Source organism: Artemia franciscana, chromosome 1 (genome assembly GCF_032884065.1).
Source record: "Artemia franciscana chromosome 1, ASM3288406v1, whole genome shotgun sequence".
Classification (NCBI taxonomy): domain Eukaryota; kingdom Metazoa; phylum Arthropoda; class Branchiopoda; order Anostraca; family Artemiidae; genus Artemia; species Artemia franciscana.
In genome coordinates this window covers 60,024,535-60,041,282 of record NC_088863.1, presented here as the reverse complement: position 1 = coordinate 60,041,282, position 16,748 = coordinate 60,024,535, and the positions used below count along the sequence as shown (strand labels likewise).

At 36.8% G+C, this 16,748-nt stretch overlaps 1 protein-coding gene across 2 annotated transcripts in view; it reads left to right on the top strand.

Annotated features, from left to right (window-relative positions):
* The window catches only part of LOC136032263 (uncharacterized), a 46,976-nt gene that overhangs the window by 2,588 nt on the left and 27,640 nt on the right, over positions 1-16,748 (top strand). The window contains exons 2-3 of one of the 2 annotated variants that reach the window (XM_065712516.1): positions 7,691-8,342; positions 10,377-11,874. The exons of the other annotated variant lie outside the window; for it this stretch is intronic. Coding sequence (XP_065568588.1) covers positions 7,866-8,342; positions 10,377-10,799 — 900 coding nt within the window. The 5' untranslated portion in view covers positions 7,691-7,865 and the 3' untranslated portion in view covers positions 10,800-11,874. Of the gene's footprint in view, positions 1-7,690; positions 8,343-10,376; positions 11,875-16,748 lie in introns of those variants that run through there. 2 annotated transcript variants of the gene reach the window in all.

Genomic DNA, 16,748 nt, shown 5'->3' with positions numbered 1-16,748 from the left:
TTACAGTCCCAAGCAAAAACACTTCCAGTAAAAATAAATACAAGGATCAGCTAAACAAATTGCTAATCCAGCAGCAGTGATATTTGGGATGTTATTCACTTCTGAAGTGCTCCCAAGTGACTAGAAGCAGGCCAACATCAAGCATGTCTTCAAGAAAGGGAGAAAGAGCCAAGCCAAGAAAGAGGGTATTTCAGGTGAAATTTTGGAGAATGTTGACTAATAGGAGTTGTTCTTAAAGATTTGGAGCCAAAGTCAAACTGTGTGAAAAGCAAGGTATTGAAGAAAGGATGATTCTTCCTCATATAAAGAACAATTTCTGGTGTATTTAAGTTTTAATGCTGCTCCTTGCATTCAGCTTAAACTAGTTGTTTTTATTCAAGTTCTAATTGTTTTTCAAATATTGCCAAGAAATGCACTTCCACTTTGTATAAAATTTCTGTCCACAGCCTTGTAAAATTTCTGAACAGAATATTCTTAAATATAAATACCTCTGCCCAAATAATTCCTCTGTACAATGTTTTTTTTTTCTTGGTGAAAATGCTCTACAGATAATTGTGTCTGGAAAATTCTCCTTATTTCAATTTAAAAAAAAACATTTTTATTGAATTTTGATGCTTTTGTAAATCATCCCAGAAACAAAACTACAAGGGCAAATTCAGCCTCTTCCTCTGTGATGGGATAGAAAGTTGCTCCAATGAGAATTTCTACCTTTGAAATTCTTGCTCTTACAGAAAATTCCCCAATCAATTTTCCAAAGGGGATTCTTTTTGAAGAAAAGTACAGAAAGTTAAGTTTTAATCTATAGATTAAATATAAAAAGCTTTATTAACAGAAAGTAATGAGCATCATTAAAACTCAAATGAACAGAAATTATTCTGTATATGAAAGGATCTACCCCCCCCCCCCCTCAATGCATCTCTCTTTATGCTAGATTTAAACTCTTTTTTGCAACTTTAATTTTTATGGCACTTGGTATTAACCAAGTGACATATTTGACATATATGACAGCAATCCACAAATTCTGTCAGTCTGTCTGTCTTGGTTTTGCTACTTTAGGCACTTCCAGGTAAGCTAGGACAATGAAATTTGGCAGGCATATTAGGAACCAGACCAGGTTAAATTAGAAATTATCTGATTTGACCATGTGGGGGGAGTGGAGGGGCGGTTAAATCAGAAAAATTAGAAAAAAGGAGGTATTTTTAACTTATGAACAGGTGATCAGATTGTAATGAAATTTGATTTTGGGAAGTATATTGTGTCTTGGAGCTCTTATTTGAAATCCCAACCAGATCAGGTGACATTGGGGGGAGTTGGGGTGGGGAAACCTAAAATCTTGGAAAATGCTTACAATGGAGGGCCCTAGATACATGTTTGATATAACCAGAACAGATCTGCTCTCTTTGGAGGAGTTGGGGGGAGGGTTAATTCCAAAAAAATTTAAATGAGGTATTTTTAACTTATGAAGGAGTGATTGGATCTTATTGACCTATGATGTTTCAAAGGATATCGTGTCTCAAAGCTCTTATTTTAAATCCCAAATGGATACTGTGACATTGGGGAGGGGGCCAGAAATCTTGGAAAACACTTCAAACAGAGAGATCGGGGTGAAACTTGGTGGGAAGAATAAGCACCAGTCCAAGATAAGTGACTGATATAACCAGACCGTATCCACTCTCTTTGGTGGAGCTGGGGAGGAGTAATTTGGAAAAATTAGAAAAAAAAAGAGGTATTTGTAACTTACCAGTGGGTGATCAGATCTTAATGAAATTTGATATTTAGAAGGATCTTGTGCTTTAGAACTCTCATTTTAAATCCCGACCAGATCCAGTGACATTTGGGGGAGTTGGAGTGGGAAACCGGAAATTTTGCAAAATCCTTAGAGTGGAGAGATTGGGATGAAACTTGATGGGAAGAAGAAGCAAAAGTTATAGATACGTGATTGGTATAATTGGAAGGGACCCATTCTCTTTGGGTGAGCTGTGGGTTGTTAATTTGGAAAAATTAGAAAAATTGAGGTATTTTTAACTTAAGAATGGGTGACTGGATCTTAATGAAATTTGATATTTAGAAGGAACCCATGTCTCAGAGCTCTTATTTCAAATCCCAAGTAGATCTGTTGAGATTGGGGGGGAGTTGGAGGGGGAAATTGGAAATCTTGGAAACACTTATAGATGTTGTAGATTCGTTTTTGATGTAACCAGACTGCATCTGCTCTCTTTGGGGGAGTTAAGGAGTGGGATTCAGTGCTTTGGCAAGTTTGGTGCTTCTGGACGTGCTAGGACAATGAAAATTGGTAGTTGTGTCAGGGAGCTGCACAAATTGACTTGATAATGTTGTTTTCCCTGATTTGACCATCTGGGGGCTGAAGGGAGAGGAAAAATTGGAAAAATTGAGGTATTTTTAACTTACAAATGGGTGATCAGATCTTAATGAATTTTGACATTTAGAAGGACCTTGTGACTCAGAGCTCTTATTTTCAATCTGGACTGGCATTAAGCCTCTGATTTTCCTTTTAAAGCAATCTATTGATTCTTAAAATTTTGCTAAAGCTCATGCCATATGAGATCTTGGCTCTTGGCTCTTCTGACCTTGTCACAAGTGCCATGTGAGCTCTTAGCTTTTGTTGAGACAATAGAAACATTTGCATAAGAAGCAAGGCATTGAGGAGGGGACAGCACCTTTCATATACAGAATAATTGCTGTTTGTTTTTAGTTTTAATGTTGCTCCTTACTTTCAGTTGAAAAAAATACCAAGTGACACATAACAATCACAAATTCTGTCAGTCTGTCTATCTGTTGGTCCTGGTTTTGCTAGTTTAGGCACTTCCAGATAAGCTAGAACAGTGGCAGGCATATCAGGGACCAGACCAGATTAAATTAGAAATAGTTGTTTCCCCAATTTGACCATCTTGGGGGAGAGGAGGGATGGTTAATTCAGAAAATTAGAAAAAATGAGGTATTTTAACTTACAAATGGGTGATTGGATCTTAATAAAATTTGATATTTAGAAGGATATTGTGTCTCAGAGTCTTATTTTAAATTCTGGCCAGTTTTGGTGACATTGGGGGGAGTTGGAGGGGGAAACATAAAATCTGGGAAAATGCTTAGAGTGGAGGGATCAGGATGAAATTTGGTGGGAAAAATAAGCACAAGTCCTAGATACATGAATGACATAACCAGAATGGATCCACTCTCTTCGGGAAGGGGAGGGTTAATTCTAAAAAATAAGAAAAAATGAGGTATTTTTAACTCGCAAAGGAGTCATCAGATCTTAATGAAATCTCATATTTTGAAGGACCTTGCAACGCAGATATCTTATTTTAAATCTTGACTGGATCCAGTGTCATTGGGGGGGGGACCAGAAATCTTGGAAAATACTTAGAGTGCAGAGATCAGAAAGAAACTTTGTGGAAGAATAACTACAAGTCTAAGATACGCGACTGACATAACCACACCGGATCTGCTCTCTTTGGAGGGGGGGGGGGGGTAATTTGGAAAAATTAGAAAAAATGAGGTATTTGTAACTTACAAAAGGGTGATCAGATCTTGATGAAATTTGATATTTAGAAGGATCTTGTGCTTCAGAGCTCTTATTTTAAATCCCGAACAGATCTGGTGACATTGGGGAGAGGGACATTAGAGGGGGAAACCTAAAACTTGGAAAACACTCAGAGTGGAGGGATCGGGATGAGACTTGGTGGGAAAAATAAGCACAAGTCATAAATACATGATTGACATAACCGGAACGGATCCGCTCTCTTTTGGGTAGTTGGGGGGGGGGGTTAATTCTGAAAAATTAGAAAAAATGAGGTATTTTTAACTTACGAATGGGTGATCGAATCTCAATGAAATTTGATATTTAGAAGGATATCGTGTCTCAGAGCTCTTATTTTAAATCCCGACCGGATATGGTGACATTGGGGGGGGTTGGGAGGGATCAGGATGAAACTTTTTGGGAAAAATAAGCACAAGTCCTAGATACATGATTGACACAACCGGAACGGATCCGCTCTCTTTGGGGTAGTTGGGGGGGGGGGTTAATTCTGAAAAGTTAGAAAAAATGAGGTATTTTTAACTTACAAACAGGTGATTGGATCTCAATGAAATTTGATATTTAGAAGGATATCGTGTCTCAAAGCTTTTATTTTAAGTCCCGACCGAATCTGGTGACATTGGGGGGAGTTTGGGGTGGGGGAACCTAAAATCATGGAAAACGCTTAAATTGGAGGGATCGGGATGAAAATTGGTGGGAAAATAAGCAGAAGTCTTAGATACGTGATTTACAAAATTGGAACGGATCCGCTCTATTGAGGGGGGGGGGTTAATTCTGAAAAAATAGAAAAAATGACGTTTTTTTAACTTACGAAGGGGTGATCGGATCTTCATGAAACTTCATATTTAGAAGGACCTCGTGACTCAGATCTCTTATTTTAAATCTCAACCGGATCCAGTTTAATTGGGGGGGGGCAGTTGGGGGGACCCAGAAATCTTAGAAATTACTTAAAGCGGTGAGATCAGGATGAAACTGGATGGGAAGAATAAAAACCTGTCTAAGGCACATGGCTGACATAACCGGACCGGAACTGCTCTCTTTGGTGGAGTCGGGGGGGGGGGAGCAATTTCGAAAATTGAGGTATTTGTAACTTACGAAAGGGTGACCATATCTTAAAGAAATTTGATATTTAGAAGGATCTTGCGCTTTAAAGCTCTAATTTTAAATGCCGACCAGATCCTGTGACATTGGGGGGAGTTGGAGGGGGAAACCGGAATTCTTGGAAAACGTGAAAATTGGGGTATTTTTATTTTAAGAATACGTGATCTTATCTTAATGAAATTTGATATTTAGAAGGAATTCATGTCTCAGAGCTTCTATTTCAAATCCCGACTAGATCTTTTGACATTTGGGGGAGTTGGAGTGGGAAATCTTGGAAACACTTGGAGTGGAGGAATTGGGATGAAGCTTGATGGATAGAATTAGCAAATGTCCTTGATGCGTGATTGACGGAACCGTACTGGATTCGCTCTCTTTGGGTAAGTTCGGGGGAAGGATTCGGTGATTTGGCGAGTTTGGTGCTTCTGGACGTGCTAGGACGATGAATATTGTTAGGCGTGTCAGGGAGCTGCACACATTGTCTTGATAAAGTCGTTTTCCCAGATTCGACCATCTGGGGGGCTAAAGGGATTGGAAAAATTAGAAGAAATTAGGTATTTATAACATACGAGTGGGTGATCAGATCTTAATGAATTTTGATATTTAGAAGGACATCATAACTCAGAGCTCTTAATTTAAATCCTGACCGGGATTAAGCCTCTTATTTTCCTTTTAAATCAATCTATTGATTCATAGAATTTTGATAGAGCTCATACCATATGATCTCTTTGTTCTTAGCTCTTCTTGCCTCATCACAAGTGCCATATGAGCTCTTAGCTCTTGTTTTAGTAAATAGTTGTAAAAATCTACCGGAACAACAAAGCTGTTTCCAAGGAAAGGCCTAAAGCTTGTAGAACTGAAGTTAGAGATCAAGGCCTCCAAATGATTTTTGACCTGGGCTGGAATTTTTAGTAATTGAACCATTGACCATACGGTTTCAAGCCCTGTTTAATGACATGTATTTAGTCAAGCTGATATTCCCAAATCTCTGTTCCATTAATTGCAGTCATGGCAATAAAAAGTTTCAGCAAACTGATATTGTCCATGACAAGTTTGTGTGCCAAAACGGATTATCAGTAGTAAGATATTTTCCATTGTTTTACCAAACAATTTGCGGTAATCAACTTAGTACTTGCCCAAATGGTAACCAAAACTTTAAAAAAATAGTTGTAAAAATTAAACTGTTTTAATAGTTTTTAAAAAATTATTTTTTTAAAAATAAATTATAATAAATTATATTATTTTAATAAATAATAGGTCAAAGGAATTTCTTTTATGCTGATACCAAATGTATAAAACTCATTTAGTTTAATAAATCACTTGATCAAATTCAGCATATCAGAGAACATTATTGTTAATGTCTCAAGCTTCTAGGTACAAAAATGCGGGTTTTTTTTTGCAAGAAGAAAGATCATGGACATGTGTTAATTTGCTTTTTGTTGTTGTTTTCCTGAGGCTGATTGTATTGTATGAATGGTTCTAGAAAATTAGAAAAGGGCACATAGAATGGAAATTAAAATTTATGCTGTGTTCTTATAAGTTCCTGAAAATTGGAGGGTAACTAGCCCCCTCCCACTCCCTTTTTCCCCATAGAATTCTCAGTCAAAATTTTGAAATAGCCATTTGGTTCAGCATTATTGACAGATCCAATAACTGTGTCTGTAGGGATTGCATTAACCCCGTAGTACCTGGGAAAAGGGCTGTAAGCTATGGAATTTCATCAATGATTATATTACTATAGTATTTGTCTCTGGCGAATGTATGGAGTTTTTTTTTTTTTAGGTAGAGTGTGGGAGGATTTCACGAGGTGTAATTTTTCATGGGGAGTTTTTCCATGGCTGGGGAGAGACCTCCCTGTCTGATTTGAAGAGGAGAAAAAACAGTCTGAATTTAAATAAAGAAACAAAAATTTGTTTTCATCTGAAAGCAGGGGAAAATATTAAAGTGTAAAACAAAGAGAAATTATTATGCATATGAGGAGGGTGGCCCCATCCCCTTGCTCTTCGTACTAAAGTTTGACTTTTTGTCCCTAATTTTTAAGAGCAACTGCTGAAACACAAGGACTATTGATTTGGAATTAGAAGCTTTTTGAAAGCACTAAAAAAATTTAACCTAACAATGAAGGGATAGAGAAGGATGCAACTCACTCATATATTAAACCCAGCTACTTTTTACTAGTATTGAAAGTTTTTTATCTGTGACTATTCAAAGTGGATTTTCTAGGTTACCAATTAGCTTTGCAGATTCTTGTTGCAGTGAAACAATAGAGGGAGCAATTCTTCTCTATGTTACGTGGTTGAAAAGAAACAGTCATTGTGTTAATCAATGATGAAATAAAAGCAACCTGTAAAACAGTTGTTTCATTTGGGGGAAGGGGGGACTAGTTAGGGCTATACACCCCTGCTGGGTCTAGAAAGGGCTCAAACCAATGTTTGCAAATTCCATTGATTTGATCTGAAGTGTGAAAAAGTTTTTATGGAAAAAAAAACATTCTCAATTGAATCACTACCTCTCACAATGGCTAGTAATGTAAGATTTTTTTCTGCACTAAACCTGATTAAAACCTATCCAAGACCAACAATAGGCAATAAAGGGCTTATAAAGGTCTCATGTTAGTGTTACTGAAATCGGTTGATATTTGGAGAGACCTGCTCTTAAAAACTCTGTGAGCTGGCCACTTAACGGGGCTCCCAGAGGCTGTTTAGCCCCCCCCCCCCCTCCCCTCCTTTCGTTCAGCATGAAACGACGCCATTGCTGTAAAAACAGCCAGTAAGCCAGGAAAATCTATTGTCAAGACATTTTAGCTATCGTCCCTGCATTCATTTGTACCAAGTTGTTACAAGAACACTAAATGCCTTTGTGAACTATGATTGATAAGTTCACAACAACACAAAATTAAAAGTGTAATTTTGGTAATTTGCAGAACTATGTTCTTTTCTGATTTGATAACCCTGTATAATTCTGTTCATTTGTTAGGTCATTTTATTTTATAGCTATGTTGAGCATTAGCATTTTGGCATAATAGAGTCTCATTTTTAGGTGCCAATAGTATGTTTTGTTTCCGTTTCAATTAGAGGAGTGACTGGACAATTTCCCAAAACATTTTGTATTTAAAGGCACTGCAAGGTTTTCAACCTGTTCTTTCATTGACATTGTCATTTTGGAAACTGTGTATTCTTTATTGCTTGTTAAAAAATAAATCACGTTAAACGGTATGAAAACAGAACCAGGGTCGCCAACAACAACAATGGAAGAGTTTTCAGACATGGAACCAGGTACAATAGCTAATGAATCTCGTAATAAGCATTATCCACGAAAGCGACGTGGATGGACAGAGGAAGACATGCGAGAGGCTATAGAAGCTATTAAAAGTGGAGCTTTAAGTGTATCAAAAGCATGTCAGGATTATAATATTCCTGGAAGTACAATGCAGTTGCGTTTGAAGACTTGGAAAGTAAAAAACACTGGACGTAAGCTACTAAAAAAGAAGCAGATCAGTAGTACAAAGGCAATTGATCATGAAATGGAAAAGATCCTGGCACAGTGGATATTGGATTTGGCTCGAACTGGTTTCAATATTAAAAATTCAGAATTGAGAGAAACTGTTCAGAAATGCCTGAAAGATAATGAAGAGTTTTTTGCTTCTGCAAATAAGTTCAAAGATGGCTTGCCAAGTGAAGGATGGGTTGCGGTAAGTGTTTGTAAGTACTTAACAGTTCCCAATATTTATTCTAAATTTTATAGGCGAAATTCTAATTTTTTCTGCTTTTTGATTGGAAAAGATAACTTTCAACTGTAAAATAAAAATCTAGTGACCTTTGCTAGGGATGCATGGAAAAAACTTGGATATTTTGACTATAAGTCCAATCTAGAGGCACTAAACCAAAGTTTTAGTTTCATTGGGAAAAATAAGTTTTTAGATGATTTTCGGGTATCAAAAAACAAAGAAAGGTAATGCAGTTTGTCTCTAATGATTTCTTACCCATAAAGTGTTTACAAGGGGTGATGACCACATTCTCCTGTGGGTCCGTCCCTCATTTTAATATGCTGCCCAGCTTCTGACTTAGAAAAAACACCTTGGAAACTAAAATTCAATGAAAAAACTCCATAAAATAAAAATGCTAAAAACATAAAAGCAATCAAAATATTATACAATGATCATTTTTCATTTTCATAATTTCCTGTAAGTAATGCGGGAAAATTAAGCAGTGCACCTTATCTGTTTCCAATTATGCACCTTTATTGGAGGTTTTCAAACTGATCCAGAAATGCCTTAGGGGGAAAGTGCCCATATGTGTGACTTGAAACTATTGAAACTAATCACCTTTATTGGTGGTGTCAAATTGTTTCTGCTATGAAAAATTATTCCTATAACCCAATTACATAAAATGAAGACCCATATGACTTACCAGTTCAAAAGTGCGCACTTTTAACTGTTTTGTCAAAACTGAGTATTGACTATTAAAAACTGCTGCAGTTTCCCAAAATCCATGAGGGAGTGTAAGCATATCTGTGATTATTTGCAGTCATACACTACGAAAATGTAGAGGAATGCAAAATGCATTTTCGAAATCAAGGGGGGGGGGCAATTTGTCTAATTGTATGTTCAAATTATTTTTTTCAATTAAAATATACAATTTGTGCGTTGAAGTGCATTTTAGCATAGTCAAATTGCCTTTGAAATAAATAAATTAACCTACGTTGCTGAATTTTGTGTTGGAGTTTATATTTATTTTTGGGGTGTCTGGAGGAATGGAGGGAGGGGATGAAAACGTGATTTGTTGGAAATCTCTCTCTCTCTTTCTCTCTTTCTCTCTCTCTCTCTCTCTCTCTCTCTCTCTCCTTCTCTCTCTCCCTCTTCTCTCTCCCTCTCTCTCTCTCTCTCCCTCTCCTCTCTCTCTCTTCTCTCTCTTTCTCTCTCTCTCTCTCTCTCTCTCTCTCTCTCTCTCTCTCTCTCTCTCTCTCTCTCTCTCTCTCTCTCTCTCTCTCTCTCTCACTCTCTCTCTCCTCTCTCTCTCACTCTCTCTCTCTCTCTCTCTTTCATTATCTCGCTTTATATCTATCTTATGTATTTGATTTTTTTTTTGGGGGGGGGGTCAAAAAAATATATCCCCAGGGACAGATCTTAGTAGAACATAATACTTCAAACTGTATCAAGCTTTTGTAACCAGTGATGCAGGTATTGTCTAGGCTATGAAATGTCTGTAATATTTTAAAAGGGTGGGGATAAGAGAATGATTTAAATTTAAGCATCTGAAGCATCATATCGTACTGGAGTCAAGATAAAAAGAAACGATTTTTCCATCTAGGTGACATTTTCCGACTATTACCACACCTTTTTCTATTTGATTTGCCTATCTTTTTAATTATCAGTTGAATTAGCTATCAGTAGAAGCCCCAGATTTGATCTATCAAGCCTACTCTGAAGCTTAGTACTCCTCCCTGTTTTGTCTTCTTTTTTCATAACCATTAGCCTTGGACAATTCTAGGGAGGGAAGCTACCCGTTGAAGCAGATGGGCATATTTTAATCTTAAAGTTGAAGTTTAGATCAGGGAGATTTAAAGCAAAGCATAGATTGCAAGCATTTTCAGTAAATTATATATCTTGTTGAAATCCTCTCTCCTTCTAATGTGATTCTGGGTTAACATCTTGATTTTCATACTGTTGTATTTTAAAATAGTCAGTTAATTTCTTCCTTTCTAATTTTTTTTTTTTTTTTTTTAGCTTTTTCAAAGTCGACAGTCTGCTACTTTCGACCAAGCTGAGAAGGAAAGACAAAAATTTAATAGCCTCGTCCATGGGCGTGATGGTTGGTTTTCTGCTGTGCGATCCTATTTAAAGGAAGAAAATAAATTGCAAGTTCTTGATAATGCTGGATCAGTTTTCTGTGGAGAGGAGCTAAGTTTTGAAATTAATCCAAATACTGGTGAGGTAAATTATCCATTTCAGCCAAATGCATTGGCAAGGAAAGGGGATCGTGAGATACTCACTTTGTTTTGCGTTACGTGTGCTGACGGAAGTCAGGCCCCTCCAATGGTTGTGTATCCCTTTGAAACTTTGCCAGATGAAATAGGAGAAAGCATGCCTGAAGGTTGGGCTGTTGGGTGCTCTGGCGATGGTTGGATAAAATCCCAGACAATATTTTGAGTATATCACTAATGTATTTTATGCTTGGCTATCTGAAGACAAGGAACGTTTTCCTGTCGTTCTTTTTTTGAGTAATCGACGAGGTCATATGAGCTATCAATTGACAAAATTTTGTGCCGAGAAGAATATTATTCTTGTTGGGTGTCCAGAAGAAATGGCTGTAACGCGCTCAGTTTTCAAAAACATTATAGATGGTTGGCCTGAGATAAAATCAGGCAGGATTATAAATAAAGTCAATCTTGCTCCATCCTTGCAGCCTGTCTTTTCCAATCATAATATAGAAAGTATCATAAGAGAGTCCTATAGTGGATGCTCTATTTACCCTTTTAAAAAAACTGCCGCATCTGCAAAGTCTGTGGCACCAGTCCCTGCTGAGCCAAAAAAAACTGCCAAAAGATCTAGAACAGAAACTCCAACACTTATAACTAATTCAAATGGATTGACTCCAAAACGGTCCACTGCTCCCCCGGTCAAGCGCCCATCTACACCCAATCCTCGAGCAGAAACACCAGCACCCGTTGCAACATCGTCAAAAGATGTGAGACGATCAGGGCGTTCAAGTATAATGAATGGACTTCGTCTTCAGGAAATTCTAATTCGAAGCTCTAGCTCCCTATTTGCCAACTATATTGAGACATGGGTTGATTCAGACATTAAGGCTCAGTTTATGTCGTGCAGGAGTGCAGGGGTTTGGTCTGGTGACAGCACTTATAAAAAGCTATTTGACTTATGGTATCAATTAGCTACAATAGATGAGTGAAAGACCGTTGCTTGTCTTTTGCATGTTGTGTTACCAGATGATTTGCTTCTAACAATGAAGCCTGGGATATACTATTTCTATTTAATTTCTTAACACTGAAAAGACATTCTGATTCTTTTTTTTCTCTTTTGTTACTATTTGTATTACATATAGTTCTACTTGTAGGAAAAGACAATTGAGCTTCTTCTGAATATTGACTTTATTGCTGTCTTCTGTTCATCAACCTTTTTTTTCAGCAATTAGTTTTCTGTATTTTAAGTAATTTTTACAGTGTATTAATTGTATAGAAAAAAAAATAAAAATTGAGATCTTGTATTGCTGTTTCTGAGCAATATTGTAGCCGTGACTGCTTAGGGACAAATTTAGGTCAAATTTGCTTGCATTGTTTCAGAAAAGGGTAAAAAAAAAAATTATAAGAGGATTATTTGGACATAGTTATGCTGAAAGCTCCCAAACTAAAAACTGAATTGGAATTGGGTTAGTATGAAAGTCATATAAATCAATTTATACTCATCCAGAAGCGAATTAACTAATTTTTACTTTGGCAAAAAGCTTTAAGTATTTAAGAAATATTTTGGGACTTTGGCCAGTTAAGGAACTATTGAACTTTTAGGACAGCTTTTGCGCTAACCCAAGTTAAGTCTATTGCTTTTTAATATATTTCAATATCAGTCTAAGCTTTTTTTTGCTCTGAGTGCAAAAGATCATAGCTACAAAATAATGAGCCAAAGACTATTTTGTCGTTATTTTTTCTGTCCTAAAACTCAACCGTGTCACTTTAATTGAACATCTTCACGCCATTTATGCACAAAAACTAGTGCTCGTATATATATTTATATATATATACATATATATATATATATATATATATATATATATATATATATATATATATATATACCTGTGTATAATTTTTTTTTCGAAAATTGGTAACCCGAGATTTTTTGGCCCAATAGAAACATCTTGATAGGTCATGAGTTTGAGAAAATTCGTTATGAGTCTTAATTTTGGGAAAGAAATTTATATGAGTGACATCAAGACTATCCTGGCATCAAAATGAAGCTCATATTTTCTGCAGTTAGAAGACAAGCGACAATGATAACCAATATATTAAAGCCCGTCGCGCCGGCATGCTGGATCCCGGCCCATGACATCAAGAAGAGGCTCACATTGTCTGTGGTTGGAAGACAAGCGACAATAAGAATCCATATATGCAAGCCTGCCGCGTAGCCACACTGGGACCTGGCATTGAAATCGACTAAATAGTTGTTGTTTTTCTCTTCAAACTAGCATGTTGAAATTTCAGGCTACAGAAGATCTAAATAGGTCACAACTTTAAGGAAGAGTTTCTAAATTTTTTCCTAAGTGTTGTATTGAAAGTATCGTGACGCTATGACATCAAGAAGAGCTGGCAGTTAAAAGACAAACAACAATAAGAATCAATTTATCAAACAGTTCGTGGTAAAATGGAGTTTTGATACCAATAGTTACATCAAAAGAATTGACTTTTAATGCTTATTTTAAATATATAAGTTCCATCAAGTTTAGTCTTACCCATCAAAAGTTACGAGCCTGAGAAAATTTGCCTTATTTTACAGGGGAAAACACCCCCTAAAGGTCATAGAATCTTAACGAAAATCACACCATTTCATTTAGCGTATCTGAGAATCCCACTGTAGAACTTTCAAGCTCCTATCTACAAAAATGTGGATATTCGTATTTTTTGCCAGAAGACCGATCACGGGTGCGTGTTTATTTGTTTGTTTGTTTGTTGTTGTTTTTTTTTTCCAGGGGTGATTGTATCGACCTAGTGGTGCTAGAATGTTGCAAGAGGGCTCATTCTGACGGAAATTAAGAGTTCTAGTGCCCTTTTTAAGTGACCATAAAAATCGGAGGGCACCTATGCCCTCTCCCACGCTCATGTATTCCCCAAAGTCAGCGGATGAAAAATCTGAGATAGCTATTTTATTCACCATAGTCGAAAAACCTAACAACTATGTCTTTGGGGACAACTTACTCTCCCATAGTCCCCGTGGTAGGGGCTGCAAGTTACAAACTTTGACCAGTGTTTACATATAGTAATGGTTATTGGGAAGTGTACAGACGTTTTCAGGGGGATTTTTTTGGTTTTGTGGGAGGGGGGAGAAGTCGAGAGGGGTTACGTGGGAGGATCTTTCCATGGAGAAATTTGTCACGGGGGAAGAGAATTTCAATGAAGGGGGCGCAATGAAAAAATAAATATGAAAAGTTTTTTCAACTGAAAGTAAAGAGCAGCATTAAAACTTAAAACAAACGGAAATTATTACGAATATGAGGGGCTCACCTCCTCGTAATACGTTCTTTACGCTAAAGTATTTTTAGTATAATTTCAACTATTTATTCTACGGCCTTTGTGATTCAGGGGTCATTCTTAAGGGATTGGGACAAAATTTAAGCTTTAGTGTAAAGAGCGAGGTATTGACGAGGGGCTGAACCCCTCATATACGTAATAAAAACATACGAATATAGAAGATCGTTACGTAATTTAATTCGTAAGTTACGTATATTTTTTACTAATGAAAATGTTCGTATAAAATTAAAGTTCTAGTTGCTCTTTAAGTAATTCAAAAATTGGAGGGCAACTAAGCCTCTTCCCCCGCTCCTTTTTTCTCAAAATCTTCCGATTAATACTATGAGAAAGCCATTTAGCCAAAAAAAATTAATATGCAAATTTCGTTTTAATTATTTATGTGCGGAGAGCCAAAATCGAAATATGTATTAATTCAAAAATGTTCAGAAATAGAATAAAAAAAAACAAGCTTTTTTAACAGAAAGTAAGGAGCGACATTAAAACTTAAAACGGGCAGAAGTTACTCCGTATATGGAAGGGGTTTTACTCCTCAACACCCCGCTCTTTACGCTAAAATTTTTTACTGTTTTAAAAAGTAGAGTTAAGAGAAAGAGTCAAACTTCAGCGTAAAGAGCGAGGCGTGGAGGAGGAAAAGCCCCTTTCATATACAGAGTAATATCCATTCGTTTTAAGTTTTTAATGTCGCTCCTTACTTTCTGTTACAAAAAACTTGTATTTTATTTAATATATACAAGCCTACAGTGTAGCACTGCGGAGCCCGGCTGCATTCATATTATATCGTTGAATGATGTAATATGCAGACGTCATTCATAACATAAAAACTTCCGTTGTCTAGGGAGATCTATCAGTCGATTTTTGAAAGCAAGCAGTTACATAAGTATAAAATATATGCCTAGGGATGACCCATAAAACGAATCTTTACAATTGCTATATACATGCTGATTTTTCAGAACCATATAAACTATCAAACGTGATAAGTCGAAGAGAAGAACTGGAGTAGTTTAACACGATGTGCGAAAATCAACAACTTGGAAAATCGAATGGGACAAGACCAATACGGGCAGCTAAAGTAAAGGACATTGAAAGCTTGTCTAGAGTAATCAAAATCCAATACCAAATTTGAAGCAGCTGATAAAACCGCATCCAGCACTAAAAGACGTAGAGATCAGACCAGCAGTAGCCAAAACACTAAGAAAAAAGAGTTGTAATTTTACATTGGCACTATATCTAATTTGAGTCCATTTGCTTAGGCAAGGTACAACAGGACATGATTTTACTGACAATGGTTGAAAATCATACGTCGTTTGAAGAACAAGAAGAAATTTTTGTCCAACAACCTGGACTATCAAATACGACAAGACATATCCAAAAAGCTAAAGCAAAGGGCATGGAATGGATGATTGTTGCTGGCATTAACAGGAAGGAGGAAGTGAGTTCACGCCAAACTTTCTTAATTCAATCGTTTTAACTTATTTGACACCTCCCGGTTTAAAACATTAGAATAACGAATATACATACAGGTTATCGCTTTAAGCGAACTACTCTCAGTTTATTTAAAATATTTTTTTGCTAGAACTATATGACTATTGTTATTTTTCCCAGAGTGCTTGCATCAAGCCTAACCTGAAGCCATGACATCAAGAAGAAGATCACAGTATCTGCAGTTAGTCGTATTTATCCAGGGCTGTTGTATCGAACCTATGGTGACGCCATGACATCAAAAAGAGGCTCACATTGTCTGCAGTTATTTATATATATATATGTAGCATACCAAGCTCATGAGTCTAGCAGAAATATATAGTGCATAAAATGCTTCAGGGTGTCTGATCTGAAATGTGCAGTTTTTATCAAAATAGGAAATAGTTTACTCCTTACAAATAATTTCTTGAAAACTTCAGCATGATTAAAGGGGGCAGTTTTTTATTTTCGTTTTAAAGGCAGGCTCTGCTGTAAATTGCGATTAACCTGTGGAGAATAGGTAAGGGGGTCCTGACACTTCCCTTGTTCTTTGGTGATTTCAGATTTACTTGCAAGATTTGTCGGTAATGGCAATTAATCGGTACATTATTTGTCAGTATTAAACTTCGTTGAAACATGCTTGAGGCATCAGGATATTACGAAAAATTCAGTAATCAGCAGTGATGTCGAGTTCTTTGTTCGTGAACAAATTTGTGAAGCCCATGATGAGCTGAATAATATTGTGAATACATATAATGAAAATCTGGCTAAATAAAGAAGGTCTCAAATTGGCCGTGATATGCTGCTCAGCGATATACTCAATACCAGTAAGTTTACAGTAAGTAAGTATAAAATCAGGTTCATGATATTGAAAATCACTGAAATCCCCGTATCCCGCTGGATGTGATCACATCCATGACAGTCTGCATAAATGGGTGTGTCGAAAAGCTAGCTAGAAATAATGATTGACCAATGCAAAGTTGCTCTACCCCAGACTTCCGAATGGCCCCCACTCCTACAACCGATAAACCGCTCAATCGGGTGTTCATTAGTGGTCTAGTCCCGGGAAAGACTAAGTCTTGTTCAAATCATAAAGAGTTTATCGAGGAGTTTATAAACCCTGAGCATGTGCAGAAGATTCAACAGACAAAGTCTGGCCTAGTGGTTCATATCAAAACGGGCTCAGCTCCCCAATCCCTAAGCGAGTCGTTATCTAAGATGTCTGACATTAAAGTGAAATACCAGAGAGAAAACTCATGGCTGTTGGAAAATTCGTCTCGTTAGGTACTACCTCAGAAGGGATAATAGCATGTAACCCCCATGTCATAGAAGCTAAAAGATATGACACTTCACAGATAGTTCGACTTGTTTTTGCAGATGC